Source organism: Saimiri boliviensis, chromosome 6, assembly GCF_048565385.1.
Source record: "Saimiri boliviensis isolate mSaiBol1 chromosome 6, mSaiBol1.pri, whole genome shotgun sequence".
In the NCBI taxonomy this organism is placed as follows: Eukaryota; Metazoa; Chordata; class Mammalia; order Primates; family Cebidae; genus Saimiri; species Saimiri boliviensis.
Window position 1 is genome coordinate 7555723 of NC_133454.1, and position 26291 is coordinate 7582013.

General features: G+C 37.2%; 2 protein-coding genes across 2 annotated transcripts in view; both read left to right on the forward strand.

The window, feature by feature from the left end:
• Positions 1-8937, forward strand: part of LOC101053954 (contactin-associated protein-like 4) — a 106721-nt gene extending 97784 nt beyond the window's left edge. Inside the window, 2 exon segments of the mRNA XM_074400317.1 lie at positions 8613-8852; positions 8930-8937. Coding sequence (XP_074256418.1) covers positions 8613-8852; positions 8930-8937 — 248 coding nt within the window.
• A 2384-nt stretch (positions 8938-11321) lies between these two features.
• LOC120360955 (contactin-associated protein-like 4) lies at positions 11322-14531 on the forward strand. Its single transcript, XM_074400320.1, has 3 exons — positions 11322-11670; positions 13047-13180; positions 14311-14531. The coding sequence occupies exons 1-3, from the start codon at positions 11571-11573 to the stop codon at positions 14404-14406; spliced, it is 330 nt and encodes a 109-aa protein (XP_074256421.1). The 5' UTR covers positions 11322-11570; the 3' UTR covers positions 14407-14531.
• The last annotated feature ends 11760 nt before the right edge of the window (positions 14532-26291 follow it).

The window sequence follows — 26291 nt, forward strand, 5'->3', positions numbered from 1 at the left end:
AATGAGGTAAATGTGATTCCAAAAAGTAAGTACAGTTCTCAGCATGATTTTATTCTTCTAATAAAAATGTTTCAAATACAGAGATAGATGGTAATAATAATAATGTTCAAACAAGTTTAGAGATTAAATGTACAACATGAGGACTATAGTTAATAAAATTGTATGGTATTTGAGATTTTTGTTAAATATAGCAGACTTGTCACAAAAAAGTAACTATGTCAGATTACAGCTATGTTCATTTGCTTTACTGCAGTAACCATTTTACTACCTCTATGTTTCCCATAATATTATGTTGTAAACTTCAATATACACAATAAAATTTGTTTTTAAAAAATGAATAAATTACATAGAAACACTATTTTTATAAATAGGACAAGACTGAAAGACTGTTAGTGTTCCACAGTCTAAGATAGATGATGTTGCTATTCCAGCATTAAGTAGTTTTGTTAAAAATGCACCTTCTACTTGGTAAACAAATTTAGTAGAATGCTACTGCAGTATATTTCAAATAACAAAGTTATTTTAAAATATAAATATGAAGGGCCGGGCGCGGTGGCTCAAGCCTGTAATCCCAGCACTTTGGGAGGCCGAGGCGGGTGGATCACGAGGTCAAGAGATCGAAACCATCCTGGTCAACATGGTGAAACCCCGTCTCTACTAAAAATACAAAAAATTAGCTGGGCATGGTGGTGTGTGCCTGTAATCCCAACTACTTAGGAGGCTGAGGCAGGAGAATTGCCTGAGCCCAGGAGGCGGAGGTTGCGGTGAGCCGAGATCGGGCCATTGCACTCCAGCCTGGGTAACAAGGGCGAAACTCCGTCTCAAAAAAAAATAAATAAATATGAAATAAAAGAAATTTCAATAACATGTAAATATATTAATCTGAGATACTATGTTTAACACTTTGCAAATAAAATGTGTAGATATTTGGATATATGATAATTTAGATTTAAATTATATTCTCCATCTTACTAACTGGTTTTATGTTGATAATATTTATTAGTATTAATTTTTTTGAGGTTAACTTTTTTTAAAATTTGAGATGAGTCTATCTGTTGGTCACCCACCCTGGAGTACAGTGGCACCATCATAGCTTGCTGCACCTTCTGCTTCCCAGGCTCATGTGATCCTCTTGCCTCAGCCTCCAGAACATCTGGGACCACAGGCATGTACCACCGCACCAGGCTATTTTTTGTATTTTTCTTGTAGAGACACAGTCTCCCTATGTTGCTCAAGCTGGTTGAACTTGTGGGTTCAAGAGATCCTGCCGCCTCAGCCTCCCAAAATACTGGGATTACAGGTGTGAGCCACCACGCCTTACCTGGAGATTAACATTGTCTGTAGTCTCTCAGATGTGGCCGTTGCAATGAGGTCATGTGAAGGAATCCAGTCTATTTACTCCATTGCTTCTTCACCATCTCTACTAAAGACTAATCGTAAAGTATGTTCACATCTGAGAGTGAAACTCTGAGGAAAGATTGATGCTTTAATTTCTAAGAAAAATCAGTAAAAATAAATAGAAAGCATTTTTAAAAAATGTGATCCAGTTGGGCAGCAGTTATATATGACAATTGAAATAGGAATAAGGAAATGATAAATGGATTTTCAGAGATCTAGCTAGCATTAGCCTACACCTGAGCAATACAAAACAGAAGGCTTTTAAACAATCCCTGACATTTCAAATATTAGAACAATTAGCTTCAACTAATCTAAACTGTAGGATGTCATGCAAAGTAAAGGAAGAATAAAATAATGCACAAAATCCTTGTATTAATAAGTGATAAGAATTAACATCAGCCTAATGTAATACATTAGACACAATGAAGACCAACGCAATGAATATCTTCCTTCCCCCAAATAATTCCAGCCAGCACACCTCATTGCTTTTTATAATAAAATAGATTCACTGGTTCATAGCCCATCTTTCTCCATTCTTATTCTTAGCTGTGACATTAGGTCTTTACTATCCGTGTGTGTGTGTGTGTGTGTGTGTGTGTGTGTGTGTGTGTGTGTCTGTGATTTATACCTATCTTAAATAGTTTTATTCAGAACTGCCTCTTTTTATCCTTAAAAAAATGTTTCATGACCTAATACTGACACTTGCCCTTGACTAGCTAACACGGAGGACTTAGCATCCAGTCACTGCTGTTATCGTAGACTCACAAACATTCTCCAACTGCAGAAATGATGGAGAGAAAAGAATCAATCATATTTTAAGCTGAAATGTGACAGTGGTCATATTCTATTTTGGCTTGTAAACTCAGCATTTTCGTAGAAGCTTCTTAAATTAGCCTTGAATTGATTTTCATTTAACTGGCTCTGCAATTTTTGTTTCCAGTCTCAATTATTTTACTGACAGGTTTTTAAATGGGGCTAACTTTATTTCAGTGCTTTGTGACTCGAACCTGGAGGAGAAGTTAGGACCCCTGACATAGTCAGAAGTCATTTGCTTTGCATATGAATTGCATTGGATGTATAAATATTTATCGACTGTTTAGAGTGAACAGCTTCTAAAAGCCACATGCAAAGGTTATTGTTGAACTCTAAACATATTGAAGCTCTGAAACCTTAGTGATCAATCTTAGCTTAGCTCTGTGTGTGTGTGTGTGTGTGTGTGTGTGTGTGTGTGTGTATAACATATGTGTGTATTTTTGTGATTTCACCTAGGAGTGAAATTTTAGGTCACAGCATGAGCATAGGCTAAGCACAGGAAACACTGCCATATCTCTATTCACCATTAGATAGCTTCCTTTATAAAGTGGCTATTCAGATCTGTTGCCCATTTTCTACAAGGTTATCTTCTTCTTAAAAAAAATTCGTAAGCATTCTTTATATATTTCGGATGAATCCTTTTTATATAAATTTATTGCAAGATCTTTGATCTCTCTTTGAGTTGATTATGCTTTCATATTGTTAATAGTTTCCTTGGATGAACAGAAGTTCTTAATTATAATGTGTTCCAGATTTCTTTAATTTTGTTTTTTAATTCGCTAAAATATAGTTAGCATATAAGAATATCAAGCAGACTTATGTTTGAATTCAGTACAATAAAGGTCACATTTCTCTTTAATGTAATAAAATAATTTATCTTAATTATGACTTTTCCCCTTCTTGAGGTATCTTTTTCATAATGAGCCTAAGAAGCCCCTGCTCTACCTTTCTTTTCTTCTTCTTTTTTTTTTTTTTTTTTTTTGAGACGGAGTCTTACTGTGTCACCCAGGCTGGAGTGCAATGGCATGATCTCAGCTTACTGTAACTTCCGCCTCCCGGGTTCAAGCAATTTATCCTGCTTCAGCCTCCAGAGTAGCTGGGATTACAGGCGCCTGCCACCCATGCCTGGCTAATATTTGTAGTTTTTAGTAGAGATGGAGTTTCACCACGTGGGCCAGGCTGTTCTTGTACTCCTGACCTCAGATGATCAGCCCACCTTAGCCTCCCAAAGTGCTGGGATTACAGATGTGAGCCACTGGGACCAGTCCAGTGTACTTTTCTGTGTCCAGTAGATAAATCTTAGAGATATTTGACTGAAGTCAGAATTCAGATGTGATGTTTGGGGACAAGAGAATGTGATTATTCATCAGTAAAAAACAGTTAATTTCTTTGAAACAGGCTTTAGCCTGCTCAAACTAGAGAGCTGCTCTGGCTTCAACATGTGAGAAGTCTGAATAGATTCATTCTTTCTGCTGCTACTGCTACTGGGGCACATTTTTACCACTGACTTTGGTTCAGGGAAAAGTGACTGAATTTTCTGCCCACGACACTGTTACTTACCAGAGCTGGCTCTTTGAACCATAATAGTTATTTGAACAAGAGCAAGAATAATCCCCTTCTTCCCCTCCTTTCCAGGACTTTGCTTAATGACATGACAAACTTACAGCTAGACTTCCATATTCCCGGCCTTCTATGTTAACCAACACCACTATTTCTGCAAGGAGAGGTCTTCCTCCAGTATGCAGACAGTGCTCAAAGTCCAGTGCTTGACATACAGAAGACAGCTTTTCCCCTTCAATCCCCTGACTTGGCCCTGGGCCCAGCCTGCATGCCCTATCACTTTCCTGCCCCAAATTAATTTGGTGACTGGGGCTTCGCCTTTTTTCTTTTGCCGTGGTACAAAGGTCAGAGAGTGTCCTTGTACTCTGCCAGGCAGATTTCTATAGCTTTGAATTTTGAAGAGAAGCTTGAGGATCTTGATTTCTTTATTTCTGTAAAGCCCCTGGGTGAGTTATGCAGTTGTTCCTGATTAATTCTCAATAATATTCAAGCACAGCACTTGAATAATTTGCCATTAAAAATGTAAAGTGTAATCTGAAAGGTCTTCCTGCAACAAAAGTAGTGGAAAATTGACATAAGAAAGATCTAGCTCCTACTCCATGACAATAACATCTGTCACTTATAGTAATTTCCTGATAATAATGAACATGGTTGGTGCTGGGTCTCTGCTCAGCAACCGACAAATAATTTAGATACAAGACCTCAGTAGCATTACGTAAGTGGACAGGTTCAGTTATTCTCAATAAACATGGAAAGGTTAGGCATTTGTTTCACAAGATACTTAGTGTTTGTGAAGTCCTGAAATTCATTATATCTGATATAGCATGGCAGGTAAATTGATAGAAAATTAATTGGAAGACAGTTCCAAACGTAATAGCTCAGTGGAAACATCCAGAATCAATTAACCAAAGTGAAACTCATTTTCATTGGACACACTCTAACCCTGAAAAGGCACTGGAATGTTCAATTAAGCTTTTGAGCCCAATCCTATTCACATTAGCCATGTTTTTCGGAATAGTTACATCTGAAAATTAAGTTATTAACTTGAAACCTAACGGGAAAGGCAAAATTCTAAATACATGTATGACATAGTGGTCTGCGTCTGATTAGACATTATGTTTTCTGGTCACTTAAAATGAAGCTTAAAACTATTTGTTTAGGCAAATAACTCTCTGAAAGTACAGAATTAAGACGTCCTGTTTATAAAGTTGCATGTTGATTTTCTTCTCACTCTTACACATATTAAGTATGTGTCTCTCACATATATATATATATATTTTTTTTTCTCCTGCTATTCATCCCACTCTCTGATTTTCTTCTTTACTGTGTATCTGTTTTTGTTATCTTGTAGTAATCTTGTGTTTCCCCATCTAAACTTATTACTAGAGCTTTTTGACAGCAAGATTGATTTCATATAGTTTCATACTTTCAGTGCCCAGAAAGAGCTGCTAAATAAAGCTTGGCGAGCTGAGGTGCTATTCAATCCAAAGATGATCTGAGGCAGACAGGAAAATGGAAGAGTCTTCTTTTTTTACCACATAGTGGTGTGAAGTGAAAAGAAGCTTCCTTGGAATGAAAGGCTATTTGTGGGTCCAAATCCTACCCCTGCCTTTAACTAAATGTGTTTATTCTAATATTTCCTTGGATGGACCCATGGACCAGTCTTTGAAATTCTTTATGCCTCTCGTTTCCCATCATCCAAAACAAACTAAACAAACACAAAAAATCCAGTTAGAACAGTTGAAAATAGACTTTAGTCAGTCATTGGACCCCAAGTTATTGAGTTATGTTGTTACTGGCAGAATGAGATAAGCCCCTGAGTTAGGGAGTCTGTGTATGTTTCAGAGTAGCAAATATATAACAATGTAATCTAATGTTACTGTTTACTATGAACTGTATGCCATGATTTAATGTGGTATAATACAAAGTAAATTAAATACATCAGAAATACATCTTTAATTCAGAGTTCACAGCATGTGGCCCCCTGCAAAAAGTTCCTGTTCCGAAGTGAAAACCAAAATGTTAGCTGCCTTACCCAGGGAAGAAATATCCAAGAAGGATCCCGAAAGAATCTTGGCCGGAGAGTTTTGGCCCTGGGAGCTCATTGAGTTGAATCAGCAGAGTGGAAGAATAGGGAGGTGTGAAGATAAAGGAGTAGCAACTCTGGTGTGGAAAAAAAAAGAAAAATCTTGGGTGTAAGGCAGAAAAGAGACTTCGAGAATGGCAGGGTCCTCAAAAAACTACAAATAGAAGTACCATATGCTCCAACAATTTCACTAATGGGCATTTATCCGAAGAAAAGAAAATCAGTTGGAAAGACACTGTACCTTTAGGTTTATTGCAACGTTGTTGACAATAGCCAAGATGTAGACTCAACCCAGGTGTCCAGTAACGAATGAATGGGTAAAAAGTGCTATGTGTAATAGAATACAATTCAGCCATAAAAAAAGAATGAAATCCTGTCACTTGCAGCAACATGGATAGAACTGAAGGACATATGTTAAGTGAAATAAGCCAGGAACAGAAAGTTAAACACAGCATTATCTCACTCATATAAGGAAGCTTAGGAAAGGATGATCTCATAGAAGTAAAAAGTAGAACAGAGGCTACTGGAAGATGGGGAAGGTAGAGGGAAGGGACACGGAGAGAGATTTGCCAAAGGATACACAATTACAGCCAGATAGAAGGAAAAGGTTATAGTGTTCTGTGCCACTGTAGGGAGACTATAGTTTACAATACTGTGTAGTTTCAAATAGCTAGGAAGATATTGAATGTTCCCAACACTAAAAAATGATAAATATTTGAGATGATGGAGATACTAATTACTCTGATCTGATCACTACACATTATATGTGTCACAACATCACTAGGTATGCCATAAATATGAATAATTATTGTGTGTCTAATAAACAATTTTGAAAACCGAGCTACAAAAAAGAATGAACAATTCAATTGGGCACCCATGTTATAAAAACTAAAAAAAAAAAAAAAAGGTGGAAGATTGAGTAAATGTAAACATAAGAAAAATTAAACAAAAATATTTTCAGGCATTCTCAGACTCTGTGATGAAATTAAATCCATCCCTACCATGATTACTTATGACAATGGCAATAAGTTGACACTGTCTAGATTTATAAACAGATTTATACATAGGGAGAATGGCAACACCCTTAAGACCTTGGCATCCTTCATTGAGGAGAAACAAATTATGTAAACTGAAACAATTTGAATAGATATTTAAATACAACATTTTGGATATAGTTATATCTATGAATCTGAATTCTGAATAGTGTTAATGCCCCAAAGTCCAGAATTTTCAGGAATTCTTTGAGGTTCTTTTTCATCGTTTTTCATTATTTGCAGATAAATAATTAGTTTATTAAATTTGGGTGTTAGTCTCAGAGACCCAAGCATCTCTGTGGGGCAGAAGGGGTCCCCTCTTTACCCTTGAAGCACTATGCCCACATTTCCCACTTTCAGGTATAATGTGGCTTAACAAATGAGTGAATGAATGGATTTCATAGCTATAACACAGAAATTATCTGTCTAGCACCGTTCTTTGTGTTGGAGATACAGTACCAATTGCAGTAGCCCTTGTTGAATGAAGGCTAGGTTAAGGAACTGCCTAAGTGATTTGGAAGAGAACGAAGTGAACATGTTTTAGAAAAAGAGAATTTATATGTAAAGAGTGTACAAGGTCGTGGTGGTGAGACAGCATCATTTATCCAAAGATGGAACTTCTTTTTAAAGGTGTCATAACCATCTGATGCCTCTCATTAGAGTTACCAGGTTATTTAGATTAGAGTACTATTTTACCACTTCAAGTTCTGAGCATTCACTTAGGGTATTCCTGGACACAAATTTATGTATGAGTCCACCCAGGGCTTACAATCCTGTCAGGATAGTGCTTATGGAATGATGTTCTAGTGATCATCTGAATTAGAATCTCCTGCAAGCCTTATTAACTCTTAAGATTCACAATCCTATTTTTGAACCACAGACCGGTATTTCTTGGGGCAAGCTACTGAGTCCATTTATTAGAAGCTCTCCATGTGATTATGTATTATCCCTATTTCTTAAAGTTAGAGAACCTTTATCTTAGAATAATGGGGTCTGATTCCAACCAAACATTTTAGACCTCATTAAGGGTGACTTGATAAGTACATATGATTATATATTCAATAAATGTTACATCACTTCTCTCTGTATTGATTCCCTTTTGCAATTTTGTTAAAAATATTTCCAAGCATAAAACAATGAACACTAGACTAACCTTTAGAAAAACAATCACTGGGAAATAGGTCAGATAAAAACAAATAATCTGACTTTCAATTACCATATTTTCAATGAATGGATAACAACCGAAGGACCATGTCATTGCACCATCAGAAGATCTCAAGCTTCCTTCATAATTCTTAGAAAAATAAAACAGTACCAGAATCAAGGTTGGGTTTAAATATGAAGGATGAACCATATTTACCCAGCAATATGTACTTATTAAAATTCCCAGATAGTAGTTTCTACATTAAAATAGCAACACATGTCACTGTTACTTTGAATAAGAGTATAGTATGAGCTTTATTTTATTCCTCAATTTAAAGATCAGAAAATATTTTTTAGAAAAAAATATGTAACATATTCAAGTTAAATGAATTAAGGTTTTATCTTTCTTGGAGTCTGTATTTGGAGCCATGAATTGTGTTTCCATAATTATATTTGCTTATCCTTTTTTTTTTTTTTGCTGTTCTCTGTAAGGCCTCAGTTTTGTTTGGTGTTTAAATCCTGAATAAAACACCTAGGAACATGTTTCCATTTTTCCATTTGCTGTATTTCCCTTTTAGGTGGAACGGCCACCAGACAGAGAGGCTTTCTGGGCTGCATTCGGTCTCTGCAGTTGAACGGGATGTCCCTGGATTTGGAAGAAAGAGCCCAGGTGACTCCAGAAGTGCAGCCAGGTTGTAGGGGACATTGCAGCAGCTATGGGAAGTTATGCCGCAATGGAGGGAAGTGCAGAGAAAGGCCCATTGGGTTCTTTTGTGACTGCACTTTCTCTGCATACACAGGGCCATTCTGCTCAAATGGTAAGTGTGGCATGGAGACTGTAGCAGAAAAGTGTATTCAATGTGACTTGAGTGTCTGTCAGTTCTGTCCTTTGCAGCTATTTGAAAAAAAAAAAAAATCAGTTTCTGAATTTGTTTGGCAAAGTGTCTATTGAATATAAAGAATAGGTTAAAGATCCTGGTGTTGAGACAGTATCACATATTCAAAGATGAAGCCCATCATATTTCATTACTTAAATATTTGACTCATTTCTGAAAAACTAGTGTTTGTTAATGATAAATCCATTGTCACCTTATGTATTTTAAAGTGTTCAATCTACTTTTTTCCCACCTAATGTTTATGTTCTTAAATTATTTGGTTATTAACAACCTGCCCTGCTGGGCGCAGTGGCTCAAGCCTGTAATTCCAGTACTTTGGGAGGCCCAGGAGGGTGGATCACGAGGTCAAGAGATCGAGACCATCCTGGTCAACATGGTGAAACCCCGTCCCTACTTAAAATACAAAAAATTAGCTGGGCATGGTGGTGCGTGCCTGTAATCCCAGCTACTCAGGAGGCTGAGGCAGGAGAATTGCCTGAACCCAGGAGGCGGAGGTTGCGGTGAGCCGAGATTGCGCCATCGCACTCCAGCCTGGGTAACAGGAGCGAAACTCCGTCTCAAAAAAAAAAAAAAGAAAAACCAAAACCTGCCCCTTGGGGCAGTTCATTATTTTAAAATTATTTAAAAGCATTATTGTTTTTTTTTTTTTTTGAGACAGAGTCTTACTCTGTCGTTGTCACCCAGGTTGGAGTGCAGTGGCGTGATGTTGGACCACTGCAGCCTCCACTTCCCAGGTTCAAGCAATTCTCCTGCCTCAGCCTCCCAAGTAGCTGGGATTACAGGAGCCCACCACTACACCTGGCTAATTTTTGTATTTTTTGTAGAGATAGGGTTTCACCATGTTGCCCAGGCTGGTCTCAAATTCCTGATGAAAGACTGTAAATGTAACTGTACCTGGCCATGTTACTATTATTTTTGTTGAAGATATTCAACAAAGCAAGGATATTTAAGATGCATTATTTTTTATTTTTATTTGTTTGAGTTTTTAGACAAATATTTTTTCCAGAAACGTAAACAATGTACTATTAAATATTGATACATTTACATAAATAGACACATTTATACATTAATCATACATTTTGTTGTATGATATGTTGAATATCTGCTGGTAAAATAAAATACAGTACTTTTCAGCTTCTCATTCTCTGATACACATCGTGGAAGAAGGAAAGAACAATTGTAGGATTAAGTGTTCTAGAAAGACTTTTATGAATATATAAACATTTATTATTCTTTCATAGTTCCTCATAGAAAACTGACATCAATTTTACTTCACTTTATTTAAAGTGTCTCTTGGCTATTTAACCTTTTCTTGAAGCAGGCTAACAAAACTTGGCTCCAAATTAAAACAACTCCTGACTTACAAAGAAGCATGGGAATGAGTTAATAAAAAGTTGGCCAAATGCACTTTTCAAGACATCTGCTTTTCTGAGGAATAATCTATAATTTACAAATGAACTTGTGATCATAATCATATACTGCTGGTACCATGCTAGGACACTTTTCATCTTTAAAGTGATAATTAAGACCGCTTATTTAAAATAACCTGTCTTCATTTTCTGGATATAAATAATTTCCAGTTCATCTTGCTAAGTGCAACCAGAAATGTTATTCCTTATGAACATATTATATTGAATATAAAATATGCATTATAGATAATAAAATAATGAAGCCAACAAATAACCCCTAAAATGTCAAGGGAGTCATTACTGTATGATCCAGTAAGCATCACCTACAGCTTGTATGTAGTAACCAGCCCTTTTTTTAGTAATGGAGAAAAGCAGATTCAAGAATTTAAAACAAGTTATTTCTCCTACCATCCTCTTCATTTTCAAACATATATTTGGTGTGTGTGTGAGAGAGAGAGAAAGGAGAGAGACAGAATTTGGGACATTAATCTCATACAAGGAAAATGCTACACTTTTGTAAAATGATTTAAAAGAGGTTGGTTAGTTCTGTTTGTTGATCCTGCTTTTTCCTCTCATGTTAATACCAGACTTAGCTTTCTTTTTATAGTGTATAATAACTATGAGAAAATATTTAGACCTAAGGGAAAATTTCTGCCTGTCGGTCCTGGGAAAGAAGAGAGTCTCTCAAACGTCCTTCCTTCCTATTTTGTAGCTAGGATACCCCAGTCTTTTAAGATACACTTCATTTAAGACTAGTGTGTACTATCTACAAAATAATAGATGGGAGTTGAATTTTAAATTAAAAGGTAGATGATCAAGGAGATAGAAGACAAGCCTGGTTTGTGTTTGAACTCAGAGAAGATAGTGTTTAACTTTCAACTGTACAATTATACTACTGCATTAATCATATGTCATTTTAACAGAAAGCCATTTCAAAGATCATTATGAAAGCTCTATTAATTTACTTTATTATTCAATTCTAGTTTGGGGTTGTTTCTTCTTTCTATGCAATTTATTATTTAAAGCAACTAAAATATCAATTATTTTAACCAAAACAGGATCCTTGTAGTTAAACATTTTAACCAAAAATATACATGTTATTTCAGAGATTTCTGCATATTTTGGATCTGGCTCATCCGTGATCTACAATTTTCAAGAAAATTATCTTTTAAGTAAAAACTCCAGCTCCCATGCTGCTTCATTTCATGGTGATATGAAGCTGAGCTGAGAAATGATCAAATTTAGTTTCCGAACGACACGAACACCAAGCTTGCTGCTTTTTGTGAGCTCCTTTTACAAAGAATACCTTTCCATTATCATTGCCAAAAATGGTGAGTTCTTTTTAGATGAGAGAAAATTACGTTAGAACACTAGCTCTGTAATATGGATCTTTCTTGTGTTCTTGCTTCTCAAGCTACAAACAGAAAAACAGAGTGTGCCTGTTTCTGTATTTACATTTTTAGTAGTATCCTATAAGTCTAATCTAAAAGGATTATTTAAAATGATTAAGATGCCTTTATCTCTTTGTAATTTTGATACTTTTACATATGCAGTGTATTTTTATTTATGTAAAATGCTCATTATATTTTATTACCGTTAGTTCCTTGATTATTCCCTATGAATATCAATATTTGTTTTGTAGTTCATTTTGAAATTAGGTGTCTTGTTGCACCTAAGTATTTCCTGCAAATCAAAGCAAAGAAACATTGAAGGAATGTTAATAAACCAGCATAATGGATACGAATATGTCCACAAGATGATCTTTCTGTTGTACTTTTAGTCAAAAAATTGTCATGGTTAAAAAAATAGTATATCCATGCAGTGTTAAGGACATGTTTATTAGGAAATGTGTTTCCTACAGAAAACCATTGACTGCTGTTTTTCTGTTTTCTGTATATGGATTAAAAGTAAAACTTTTGGAAGTAAATTCTCGGGATAAGGAAAGTAAACATATAAACATGACTATATCATTTCAAGTAATTCAAGTATATCCCAAGGGCACTGAACACCAAAGTAAAAATAACATTATTCCTTAAGTGTATTTATCCTTCGTGTGCATTTTGAGCTTAACTTTTATTATATGTTAGGGCATTTTCTTTGTTAAATGGAAATATATCCTGTGAAATAAATTAATTGACATCTCCAGGCAATTAAATGAGTAGTACTAATTCTGATGGTAAATTTGGCTTAAAAGCATTCATCGGACCATTATTTCATTTCAAAGAGTATGACCATGACCTCTTGGGTGTATTTCTTATCTTTAGTAAAATTGCATTTTGCCTTTAATAACTTCATTAATTGTTATATTTCTGGAGTGTGAGATATATTATCTAAAGATTATAAAAACAGAATATTATTGCAATATTAAACAATTGTTTGGTATTTCAGGAACACTTAATATTATTTTTTAAGTAAGAGGCCAGTGCAGAGATTTGCATATGCTTAATCTGAGTTGATTTTTAGAGAAGTAAATTAAAGATTTGCAGGAAAGATAGTGCTTATGAGCAACATACTTGGTTGTGATTTTGAAAATACAGTACTGCAATTTCACTTGGAAACAGACTCTTAAGGATTATGATAAGAAGGTATCTTCCAATTTTTCCCTCAAAATGACTAACTAACAACGAAAATGTGACTCTGATTTTTAAGTAAGCCATTCTCACAGTACTATTTTTACTAAAAATATCACTATTTTCCCCCACTTTAGGAAGTTTACAGATCAGATACAAGCTAAATAGATCTCAAGAGCCTGATGTTGTTAACTTTGATTTTAAAAACATGGCTGATGGACAACTTCACCATATAATGATTAACAGAGAAGAAGGAGTGGTCTTTATAGAGGTAATATAGTAAATTCAGCAGAAGCAATCATTGTAATGACTCTCTAGCATGAAGGATCTCAACCAGAAATTTGATGAGCACAAGAAGCAGAGACACTTTGAGTGGTCTTCTTCTGTAGATAATAGACCATCAAATGTAGTCAGAACCTTTTTAAGCAATACAATTTTGTTCATTATATTATTAATGCTAGATAGTTACAATGTCAATCTTTTCTAACTTGTCTCTGCAAAGAAAGAAAATGATGTCATAGTGTACTACTTCTAGGACCGTTGCTACGCTGATGAAACCAGTTTACTTTAGATAAATGCAGTAATAAATTCTATCAGAAAATAATGATTGTAATGTCAGAATCATTTTCGTTAATGATGTGAGTCACAGCAAAGAAAGTGGAATTATTATTATTATTATTTTTTTTTTTTTTTTTGAGGCGGAGTTTCACTCTTGTTACCCAGGCTGGAGTGCAATGGTGCGATCTCGGCTCACCGCAACCTCCGCCTCCTGGGTTCAGGCAATTCTCCTGCCTCAGCCTCCTGAGTAGCTAGGATTACAGGCACACGCCACCATGCCCAGCTGATTTTTTTGTATTTTTGGTAGAGACGGGGTTTCACTATGTTGACCAGTATGGTCTCGATCTCTTGACCTCGTGATCCACCCACCTCGGCCTCCCAAAGTGCTGGGATTACAGGCTTGAGCCACCGCGCCCGGCAGAAAGTGGAATTATTAATGGAGCCAGTTTTTGAAGAAAAGCACTAATAATTTTTTGGTATCCTACACAGGATAGCTTAGCTGCCTACCTCAAATAAAAATACCAAGTAAAAGTCTTAAGGTGAAAAATAACCTTTTGTATATTCTTGTTAGCTTCATCAATTTTGGATTTCTTATATAGTGGAGACAAATAAAACTATATAAGGGGATAGAAGGTGGGGTGCACTGGTATCTGAGGGTATTATAGAAATAACATAGAAAAACCTAAATAATTACATTTTTAAAGTTTGTGTTTTTTTCTCAATGTGTGGGGCCATGCTAACAACTGCCTAATATATCTTTTTCTCTTGCCCTCCTTTGCTTCCTGTCTCCTCAACAAAATGCCATCCATTTGAATGCTTTTATCTCGTGTAATAATTTTGTAGATTGACGATAATACAAGGGGAGAAGTTCACCTGGCATCAGGCACAGAATTCAGTGCAGTCAAATCTCTGGTCCTGGGCAGGATTTTAGGTAAGTAAAAGAAACAACCTTTCCCCTAAAAATGGATCAGAAAAGTCTTATTACACACACACACAGACACACACACGGACTTCATCATACCAGAGGAAATCGCTTGCCTATTTTGATGATGAAGTGAGTGATAATCAAGGTAGAGGTATATACAGCCATGAATAGGGTCTTCCCACAGGAGGAAGAAGCATCTTCCTTTGATGGTAACATCACCTGGTCTCTTTCCTGCCTCAATACAGCATGATGAAATATGATACTATTCTCACATTTCAAAAATATTAAATAATAAAAAATAGTAAAGTATATATTGATCAGGTGCCAAATAGACAATCTTTCCTCTGATGACAAAACTAAGATTAGGTCTGAAAAATGGAAGAAGAATGCGATTGCGTTTCTTCTCGTTAGTTAATATGCTTCAGGTTATGATTTGGATTCTATTTGCCTTGCTGTGGTGTTGCCCTTGGCAGTCACATTTGCTCAGATGCAATCTAAATGCCTTATAATTCTTATTTATTTCTATCAGTTACCTTTAATTACAGCACTGGAGTAGAAGTGTAATGTTGCCATTTTAAGATCAGAATACGTTTACATTTTTACACTTGCCAACAAGGACTAAATTGAAAAGTAAATTTTAATAGATATTTTCTTTTCAGTTATACATAAATCATTAAGAGTATTGCAGTTTCATCTTATTTGTGGGGAGAGGACTTCTTGTAGCCTAATTTTTATTCCTAATCTGGTATTTGACGCTAGTCTGAAATATTTTGTCCAAGATTGCAAATGGAATTTTGTTTTTTGACCTTTGCAGTTATTTGTACATCAATTAATCATTCCTTATGTTCCCTGTACCTAATCTCAGAATCTTGAGAATGTTTGATTAAACCCATAGGTGAATGATCAAAATATTGGCCCTTGAGAAGGTTAATAGTTCAGCAAATAAATATTTATAGGCTTTCACGTACTATCATGAGCACCAAGATTATGTGTTCTTATTCTCCAGACAAACAGGGGAAATACCTTGAATTGTAATGTTCTTCCACTATCTATTGTGGACACAAAAAATATGTGCAAAGTACTTCTTAGATATTTGGAAGCTTAACTGAAAAATTCCAAGAGAGTCTCACAGTGTTATTATATAAATCCAACTATTTAAGACTGACATGTGTATCATTTACTCTAAGAATACAATATAACCAATAACATATTTAGCATGAAATGATTCCACTTTATTCTGTAGCTTTAAAGTTGATCCCAATCTTGCCCCTGATGTATAATTAACAGATAAGACAATGTTTACTCTAAAGTCTGAGCACATGAGTATTAGCTTTAGACTAAACTTCAGATGCAAAAACATAGCTAGGCTGTCCCTTTGTTTAAAACAAAAGAGTATATATTTAGTTATTTCGTATTTAGTACTGGGAAATATTTATAGCGATTTCAGACTACCCTAGAGGTAAGGACACTAGTGTCTAGGAGACTATTCAGCGCTGGGTATGTAACTGGCTCTGCCTGTTTACCTTTGGATATGTAATTAAGGTATTTCTGAACATTATTTTTTAAATAACCTTAGAGGACTTATTTCATTAATAGCTATGACACAGCTTAGGAAGCCGCAGAGAATTGTAAAAATCTAAACAAACAAGCAGCAACAAAAACAAAGCCTCAACAGTCTTAACTGTGGGGCCCATCTGCTTCCCTGTGGATTTCAGCCTTGAGGGAGGTATGTTGCAGGTAACTGGGGAAGGGATGAGAGCCCCAGAGAGACCCAGAATGAGGGAAAGATGTAGGGATTATAGGATGGAGCATCAGCCTCTGCAATGAGGCCGTCTGTCTGAAAACATCTTTGCTGAACATCAGGCTCATGGAAGACTCAGCTCCTTATTCTGTCCTCACTTAAGTCTACCTTTGCACATGACTATTATTATTCACAGAATTAAAAATATGTGCAACTATGATTTGGAAGAGTCCTCATCCCCCAAACTCTACATTAGTATATTAGATGACATTAATGAGTGGAATCATAAGCTAATACTGCATTCACAGATGTCAAGAAGAAATATTAGGTAGGTTTTCTGTGCAAGATATTATACCACTTTGAGTAGAAATACATTCAATATATTGTAAAACAATTGGAAAGCTGATTTACATACTATAAGGAGGATTGTATTAACCAAACAGGAGAATAAACTTCAACATATGAACGCTCATTTTCCTTTTTGTAAATAAATAAGGGAGATTCCTATTGAATTAAAGATGTTAAGGCTTTTACTCAAGAGTTACATATTATTCAGATATGTGTATCACATATGCTGAGAAGTAAAAGTCCAAATTGAGCAATGAACTTCATGGTCTAAGTCAACTCACTCTCCTAAAAGTACAAGTGATAATTTATTTAGCATATGCCTAAGGTATGGATCTTTACCAGGGACTAATCATTTATCATTCACAGAAAAAAAAAGGATAACTTATGGTCAAATTTTGTGTGGTATATGAATTTATAGTGAAAAGTTACATAGTATATCCTTATATTTTAATGCAGTACATTAATTTATAGTAAAATAGATCAACAAGATGGTTCAAAAGTAGAGTTACCTCAATGTGGTTTTGATTTGCATTTCTCTAATGACCAGTGATGATGAGCATTTTTTCATATGTTTGTTGGCCCCCTGTATGTCTTCTTTTGTAAAGTGTCTGTTCATATCCTTCGCCCATTTTTGAATGGGCTTGTTTTTTTTTTTTTTTTTTTGTAGCTCTGTTTTAGTTCTTTGTAAATTCTGGATATCAGTCCCTTGTCAGATGGGTAGACTGCAAACATTTTTTCCCATTCTGTTGGTTGCCGATTCACTCTACTGACTGTTTCTTTTGCCGTGCAGAAGCTGTGGAGTTTGATTAGGTCCCATTTGTCTATTTTGGCTTTTGTTGCCATTGCTTTTGGCATTTTGGTCATGAAGTCCTTGCCTACGCCTATGTTCTGAATGGTTTTGCCTAGATTTTCTTCTAGGGTTTTTATGGTGTTAGGTCTGATGTTTAAGTCTTTAATCCATCTCACACAAGTTAGAATGACGATCATTAAAAAATCTGGAGACAACAGATGCTGGAGAGGATGTGGAGAAATAGGAACACTTTTACACTGTTGGTGGGAGTGTAAATTAGTTCAACCATTGTGGAAGACAGTGTGGCGATTCCTCAGTGACCTAAAAATAGAAATCCCATTTGACCCAGCAATCTCATTACTGGGTATATATCCAAAGGATTATAAATCATTCTACTATAAGGACACATGCACACGAATGCTCATTGCAGCACTGTTTACAATAGCAAAGACCTGGAACCAATCCAAATGCCCATCGATGATAGACTGGATAGGGAAAATGTGGTACATATACACCATAGAATATTACGCAGCCATCAAAAACGATGAGTTCATGTCCTTTGTAGGGACATGGATGAACCTGGAAACCATCACTCTCAGCAAACTGACACAAGAGCAGAAGATCAAACACTGCATGTTCTCACTCATAGGCAGGTGTTGAACAATGAGAACACATGGACACAGGGAGGGGAACACTACACTCTGGGGTCCGTTGGGGAGAAATCGGGGAGGGATGGGGGGTGGGGAGGTGGGAAGAGATTGCATGGGGATAAATGACAGATACAGGTGAAGGGAAGGAAGGCAGCAAACCACACTGCCATGTGTGTACCTATGCAACAATCTTGCATGTTCTTCACATGAACCCCAAAACCTAAAATGCAATTTAAAAAAGTAGAGTTACTAGTTTTCCAAAGAGAATTGGTCTGCCTGAAAGTCACTTATTGTGTTAGACCAGGTCCTCCAAGAAACAGCTGTCAAGACAGGACTAAGAATGTGAGAACTTTATCAGGGGAAAAGTTCTGTAAGAGAAAAAGGGGAGGAGCTGGCTAAGGCATACCGGAACATTAGATGTCCATGATACTCTGTCTACAAGGGATGGAGAGAGAGATGGAAAATCAGACAGAAGCATGGACATGTCCTAGGCCAGTGTGTAGTCTAAGAAAGCTTTAACAAAATGTTTAGGGAGTCATTGAGTTAAAGTCACCCTCCAGAGGAGTCCCTTGTTTTCCAGGGATGAGCCTGCCTTATAATGCGTTAGGGTCCCTTGTTTGCCAGGGATGACCCACCATTAGTTGGGGACAGCCCATGGGAATCATAGCCTTCGTAAAAGCATGGGGATGGATCTTGGAGCCCAGCAGTTGGGACCCTTGGTCATGTAATCTTACTGTAGTTGGTGGTCTTTGGACCGCATTCTCATGTTTCCACACCTATCAAATATGCTTTGCATTTTTGTAAGCCCAGGTGACTCCTTGATTCATATATTAAATACATACCTTGTGGTCACCTATCATGTAAACAGAGAATGCCACTCAACAAGGTAGACATTATATCTGCCCTTACAGAGCTTATGGCAGTGGGGATTTAGATAATCATTATAACAAATGTCCCTTTGTATCTACATGAGTATAATGTGCACCAGTATTGCTTTAGACAAAATAGTCTCAAATTACCCTCCAAATTAAAATATATTAAAATGCTTCTACTATTTTTATAATTTCTGGATATTTCTTCTAAGGGAGTAACATATAAACATTGCCAATTTTTTTTTTGGAGTTATAATTTGCCTACGCTTACAACAAAAGACTTAAGTATATGACTAGTCCATGCTTTTTCAGATGGAAACAGAGAAATTAAGGAAATACTTTCCCTCTCTTGACTTTTTCCAGTGCTCATTTCTGAAATGCAGAAAGGATTCTAAGGGTAATTTTGAATTGCTGCCACTGTTAAAAATGCTGCTAGCAGATATTGAGAAAGGTAGCTGAATTTTAAGAAACAACATCAAACTGTACTATGATGACATGGTAGCCATTTCTATCTACCTCTTACAATAAAAATTTAGAAGTGTTTAATAAGTCTGACAGTAATAATATATTGATAGTTTAGAGCTATGGTGGGAAGATCAAGGTTTCAGTTAAACAGCTCAGTTCAGATCCTCCCATAATCAATAGACTACTTTACATTTGTTTTTTATATTAAATTTTACAGTAAAATTAAGCTCTTGAGTTCCAGTCCTGGAGACTTTTATATGTTAAATTAGTTTTATGATTTCTTTATGTAAAAACTGACAGATTTTTTTCACTCTTTATCAGCAGCAGGTTTTCTATATTAGTTACGGTGGTCCATAATAATCATTTCTCTTTTTGGGGGCCACAGAGCCAAGATGTACTCTCAAATTACTGCAGTGGAGATTTAGACCAGATGTAAATAAAGTGTATAGTCAGCAAGGAGAAGAAACTCTACTCAGTCTCCTCTGAAGAGCTTTAAGAGAAATCTACAATGTGCCAGGAATTCTTTATGTAAAACTTGCTTCAGTGCTCAGAGATGAGGCAAAATGTGACCTAGGTAAATTTAGGGCACTGTGATTTTATAAATATATCATGAAATGGCTTTCAAAATAATGGATTGGTTATTTTCGAAGCATGTTTTTAAGGAAAGTACAAGTTAGAGCAAGAAAAGTTAAAACAAAATCTATCTTACAATCTTTAAAATATGTGTCAGTTTCATTGATTTTTAAATTATTTGATAATTAACATGTCATAGACTGTCTTCAATGCATAGCATGACTTTCTTCTTGAGAAGGCTTTAGTTGATTCCAGAGGGTTAGCCATGTTGTACTGAACCAATCATACCTAGAAACATATCCTCTTAATCATAATATGTAAAAATAGATCAGAGGTGTCATGTTCCAAACATGTTTAAAAACATGCTTTTAAAATAACCATCCAAAGAACATTCATGTTATTGAAAGAAACACATTACCTGATTTTAACAGTAGAACAAATGATAGCATGGAAGTCAGGATTTTTGCCAGACGCATGTATAGTCATGAGCATGTGGTCCCTGTGGGGTGGGCACGTGTATTCCTCCGACAGTGATGTCACATGCAAAGCTTTTTATTTTGCATCCAAGCACAAAAACACATGGAATTCTACTTACACTTAAAAATATACAAAATGTTAAAAGCAAGAGTCACAAATCCAAAACGATATATTTTCAGGTGTCTGAAATCTAGAAACCTTCTTGCAATGATAAAACAAGAATTTCTAAATTAAAAAAGAGAAAGGGTTGGACCAGAGGCAGTGGCTCATGCCTACAATCCCAACACTTTAGGAGGCAGAGGCAGGGGATTGCCTGAGCTCAGTAGTTCAAGATCAGCCTGGGCAACATGGCTAAACCCGTCTCTATTAAAACACAAAAAATTAGCTGGGCACGGTGGCGTGTGCCCGTAGTCCCAGCTACTTGAGAGGCTGAGGGAGGAGAATTGCTTGAACCCGGGAGGTAGAGGTTACAGTCAAGATTGTGCCATTGCACTCCAGCCTGAGCAAATCGAGACTCCATCTAAAAAACAACAACAACAACAAAAACAAACAAACAAACAAAAACGGAGAGAGAGAGAGAGAGAAAGGGAATTTTTTTTCTTTTTTTTGATAATCAATGACCTTTTTACATTTCATCGGTAAGGGTTAACATGCAATTCAGGAGCACACTTTTATTATTAGTGGTAGGTTGATAACTGATAATAGTGCAGAAGAGAAGGTTTAGATTTCTATACTTCATTCTGCCATGTAATTGCTAACATGCCTTAAAAGCTGCCCACACCACAGATAAGTAATAAAATAAAGCCCTGATTAGGTACTGATGCTAATATGTGAATGAGTTTATTAAAGAAGAGGAATCCATGGAAGGAAGAGAAAGGAAGGGACTGGCTGGGGTGTGGACAAGGAACCTGTGAGGTGAAGAGAGGGCACAGCCAGAAAAAGCTGCTTGTTGGTTGATATAATCAGGGGTTCCCAAACCGTGGGCCATGGACCAGTATGGGGCTGCACAGCAGAAGGTGAGTGGCAGGCAGGCAAGCAAGCGAAGCTTCATCTGTATTTACAGCCACTCCCCATCACTTGCATTAACACCTGAGCTCTGCCTCCTGTCAGATCAGCCACAGCATTAGATTCTCATAGGAGTTAGGACCCTATTGTGAACTGCACATGTGAGGGATATAGGTTGTATGTTGTATACTCCTGTGAGAATCTAATGCCTAATGATCTGTCACCATCTTCCATCATCCCCAGATGGAACCATCAAGTTGCCGGAAAACAAGCTCAGGGCTTCCACAGATTCTACATTGTAGGCAATTGTGCGATTGTTTCATTATGTATTACAATGCATAACAATAGAAAGTAAATGCACAATAAATATAATGCACTTGAATCATCCTGAAACCACTCCTCTCCCCACTCCCATCTGTGGAAAAATTGTCTTCCTTGAAACCGGCCCCAGGTGCCCAAAACGTTGGTGAAGCTGAGTCTGATGATATTTCAAAGGACTAATCAGAATCAGAGCAGAGAAATTTGAATTCTATTAGCATTGTCTGTTAAATGTAATGGGGTGTTAGAGTTGATTCTCATGCCATCATAGTACAATTTAATATTATTACATAAAAATTATCCCCCTTGCTTGATACCTGCTTGTAATGCATGTTAATGGTGATTGGAGTGAAAAATTGCTGTTACAGTTCATCCTCATTTGTAGAAATGAGTACTAGAGGATGGGGGAAAAAGCATTTCCTTTCTTTCTGGTATTCCCTGTAAAAAGGCCAACAGTCTGATGTCATGTCTTTACTTTGTTCACAATGTATATAAGTTCCAATGGCAAAGTGAATGATTTGTCAATCAGCTTAAGATAAATATTTACTAGAAAATTATATAAAAAGAAATCTCTCTAGGATGTAATTAATTAAAGGAAATATACAGATATAAAGTTGTTTTGCCAATTCATTAAGCTGTTACTTATCACAATCCCACCACATGGGGAAAACAAAGATCTCAGTTAAAATATTTACATAATCTTATTAAAGTTGTATAAAACCTCTCTTGGGAAAATATGCGCACATTTTGAATAATGACATCACTGTAAAAATGACTGAAAAAAATCACTACTCAAAAGTTGAATGAAATTTATAATTACTATTTGTTATTTTTTGTGTCAAATACCTAATGGCACAGGAACACTAACAATAATGTGTTGATAATTCATGACGGTAGTGGGAAAAACCAGGTTGCGTCAGATTAACTTGGTTGACATTTCTCCATCATTAATAGGACGGGCTACATTTGCTTTTTATCTCCAAAACCCATTGTAAAATTAAGTTCTGAGTTCTGTTCATTTTTATGTTAGAGAAGTTTTCTAAAAGCCTGGAGATCATTTTCACTTGTTCTGAGTAGTAGCTTTGGTATATTTAGAGGCGATGACCCATAGGGATCATTTATCTCTTTTGAGTCTGCAGAGCTCAGGAAGCACACTCAGGTTTCTGCAGTGGCGATTTAGCCCAGATGTAAATAAAGTGTGTGGTCTGAGAGAAAAGGATGTCTACTCAATCTCCTCAGAAGAGCTTTAGAGACAATCTTCCATCTCAAGCATATTTTAAGTAAAACAAGCTTCAAAGCCAAAGGGGTACAAAAGAAAGTTTAATTAGCTTATTTAAGGACACTGAGATTTTTACATACATCTTGTAAAATGACTCTTGAGACAGGTTATGCTGAAAGCAAAAGGGAAGTGCCTGTCACTGTAAGATAGCTGCCTGTATGTAACTTGTGGATTCATCAGGCTTTCAAGTTTACATCTCAGTACAGTAGGTTTGGTTGGCAAACAAATACCTTTTATGATAAACTGCCTCTTTATCCACACAGTTTTTTTTGTCTGCTTTGCCATTTTACTCTCCCACTAACTCTTTTTGTGTTGAGTCCCTGGTGGAATTGCATAAAATAGTAAAAGTACATCGTTCAGTTCTAGCCCTGGCTCTCTAGATTCATTGCACCATTTTTTTTTTTTTTTGCAAAGCCTTGTTTGTGGATTAAAGACATTGAGATCTTTCTTCTTAAGTGACTCCTTCTCATAGGTAGGACATATAAAGTACTTCGTTTCCTGAGTTTTTATTTTTTTGTTTATGCCACAAGAAATTTCATAAAGCACTCTTCGTAATTGTTTTTAAATGTATTGTCATATCTTTCAAAAAACAGTAGTTTCTCTGTCATAGAAGGGCACTTCACCAAATTCTAATTTTTCAATACTCCATTTTTCCTGTAGGGCTTTTATTAAAAGGTTTCTTCTTTATATATATGGAAGTCATTCCCGTTGCTGGAAAATACACTTGACTTGCAGTTTACTTTTTAACAGGCACAAACACCCAGAAATCTGAGTCATTTAAGGATTATTATGGCAAGAAACGTCTAAAACATGATTGTTTTATCCAGATTTCTGTGAGGCTGGAGACATTGGTCATCAATTTCTCCCTCCACCTACCCTGTTCTGACTCATTACACTGCACTGGCTTTTCAGGTGTCAGGTAACAGGAAAAACTTCTATTTTTGCCCATTGGGTTATAAGCACAATTGTCAAAGCAGATGTCTGACGCTATGTATTTATTAGGCCAGCTTTGCTTATGCGCAACTTAATATAGCAGTTAATTTTGTTTGGAGTCACTTATGGGAGGATGGCTGCTGAGTTTCTTGTATTTTCCCTCTACTTCTAATTCGGGTTCTACCCCATTGATGCTTCTGAAATGAGTTGTTGGTGCAGGCGGGCAGGCAAGAGGATCATGGAGGGAACCAAGGAGGAGGCTTTTGTGGGGCTTCCCACCTGTTGGGTTGGAAGAATGCCCAAGAGCCAGCCTAGAGGACTCTCATGGAATAGGGAGGGAGTTGAATTATTTGGATCTTGGGGATTGTTTGCCTTACAGATGTCCCTGGGGCCCATGGGGAAAGATCAGCATTAGAAAATATTAATGTGCCCGTTTTCTATGTTTTTCAAGACACTGAGATGACCTGAGATTTGGGACATGCCCTCTCTGTCCCAAGGCAGAGTGAAGAGAGGTTTGCTAACAGGGCTGTGGCCTGCAGCTCTTTTCCTGGACCACCACACTGTCTATGTGTCCTGGGTGTGAGCCACCTAAGGTGGTCAGTGGCACCAGGAAGCAGATTAAAAAGTCAACTAACAAACCAGCTCCAGACTTAAAAGCATTCAACATCAATAAAAGGAGAAGAGCACATTGAGATTCCCCCTCACGCCCATTAGAATGGTGATCATTTAAAAATCGGGAGACAATGGATGCCGGAGAGGATGTGGAGAAATAGGAACACTTTTACACTGTTGGTGGGAGTGTAAATTAGTTCAACTGTTGTGGAAGACAGTGTGACACTTCCTCAAGGACCTAGAAATAGAAATTCTATTTGACCCAGCAATCCCACTACTGAGTATATATCCAAAGGGTCATGAGGGCCAGCCCAGGACTGTTAGGATAAGTTGTTTGGATAAAAAGGCTACAAGCCATGGGCCTGGATCCTATGTGAGCATTCCAACCGCACTGCCCGGGATTTTAGCAATGTATAATGAAAAAGTGTTGAGACAGGTTGGGGAGAGCTAGGGAGGGAGCATTTTTTAGAGCTGTATTTTAAGAAGCTGAAGAGGAGTGAAGAAAGGATTTAGGATTCATAGGGTTGGATAAGCTTTCTTAAGTGAGTTTATACAATGGCTTAGTTAGAATAGCAAAACTTGGTATCCAGAGGTAAAAGTAGCAACCACACCCAGGAAGGAGAGAAGCTGTTGTTTGGTGGATGGGGTTGGGGTTTGGGAAATTAACTGGATAGAGTTGGCAGGTAGAGCCCGTGTATGCTAGCAAAAGATTAAAACAGGCCGGGCGCGGTGGCTCAAGTCTGTAATCCCAGCACTTTGGGAGGCCGAGGCGGGTGGATCACAAGGTCAAGAGATCGAGACCATCCTGGTCAACAAGGTGAAACCCCGTCTCTCCTAAAAATACAAAAAATTAGCTGGGCATGGTGGTGTGTGCCTGCAATCCCAGCTACTCAGGAGGCTGAGGCAGGAGAATTGCTTGAATCCAGGAGGTGGAGGTTGCGGTGAGCCGAGATCGCGCCATTGCACTCCAGCCTGGGTAACAAGAGCGAAACTCCGTCTCCAAAAAAAAAAAAAGATTAAAACAGATGGGGAAGAAATTTGGACTTCGGAAGAGGGTACACGATACCCCTTTGAGTATAGATGCTGAAGAAGCAGGAGGGTGAATTAAAAGGCCATGTTGCAATAAACGGGTGATAACAGGCTTTACTTTCAAAGCCTGTGTGGGATGGGGTACTGGGGCTAGGCAGGGTAAGAGTGGTTGGGTTTTAAGGGGATGATGAGGGGTGAGTGACTTGTAGCAACGGATGGGAAGGCGGTGTTTTACACCCTAGGGTTAAGTTTGGGGAACATAACGGGAGCTATTGAGGGAGGTACGTGTTTGGGGAGGAGGGTGAAGTGGATACCCTTCACCGTTAAGAGTTACCCGAAGTTTGGCGTCTGTGACGGTCCAGGGGGCTTCCGAGATGCTAGAGCAGCGTTAGTCTTTAGCTGCCACGGCGAGCATTGAAGCTTCAGGAGCTCTGGGAGCAGCGATGTGAGTCGGACAGTTGACTTTCTGGGGGCTCCCGCACAGACGGGGCAGGGCTTGGGAGAAATCCTGGGCTGCGGGCATTTCTTGGCCCAGTGGCCAGGTTTCCGACACTTGAAGCAAGGTCCAGAGGGGCGGCTGGACGCGCTGCAGTTTCGGCACTTTGAAGTTTTTGTGAGCCGGTGGTGAGGCTGGGGTTTGTCTTACAGAAGAGGGAAGCATTTGTAGTTCTGAGATGCGGGGCTGCCAGGCAGATTTTTACCTATTATTGAACACCTTGAAGGTGAGGTTGCTTAATTCCTGTTGCGAGGTTTACGAGCCAGATTTTAATGTTTGTACTTTTTTGTAATGTTAAGATTGATTGGGTG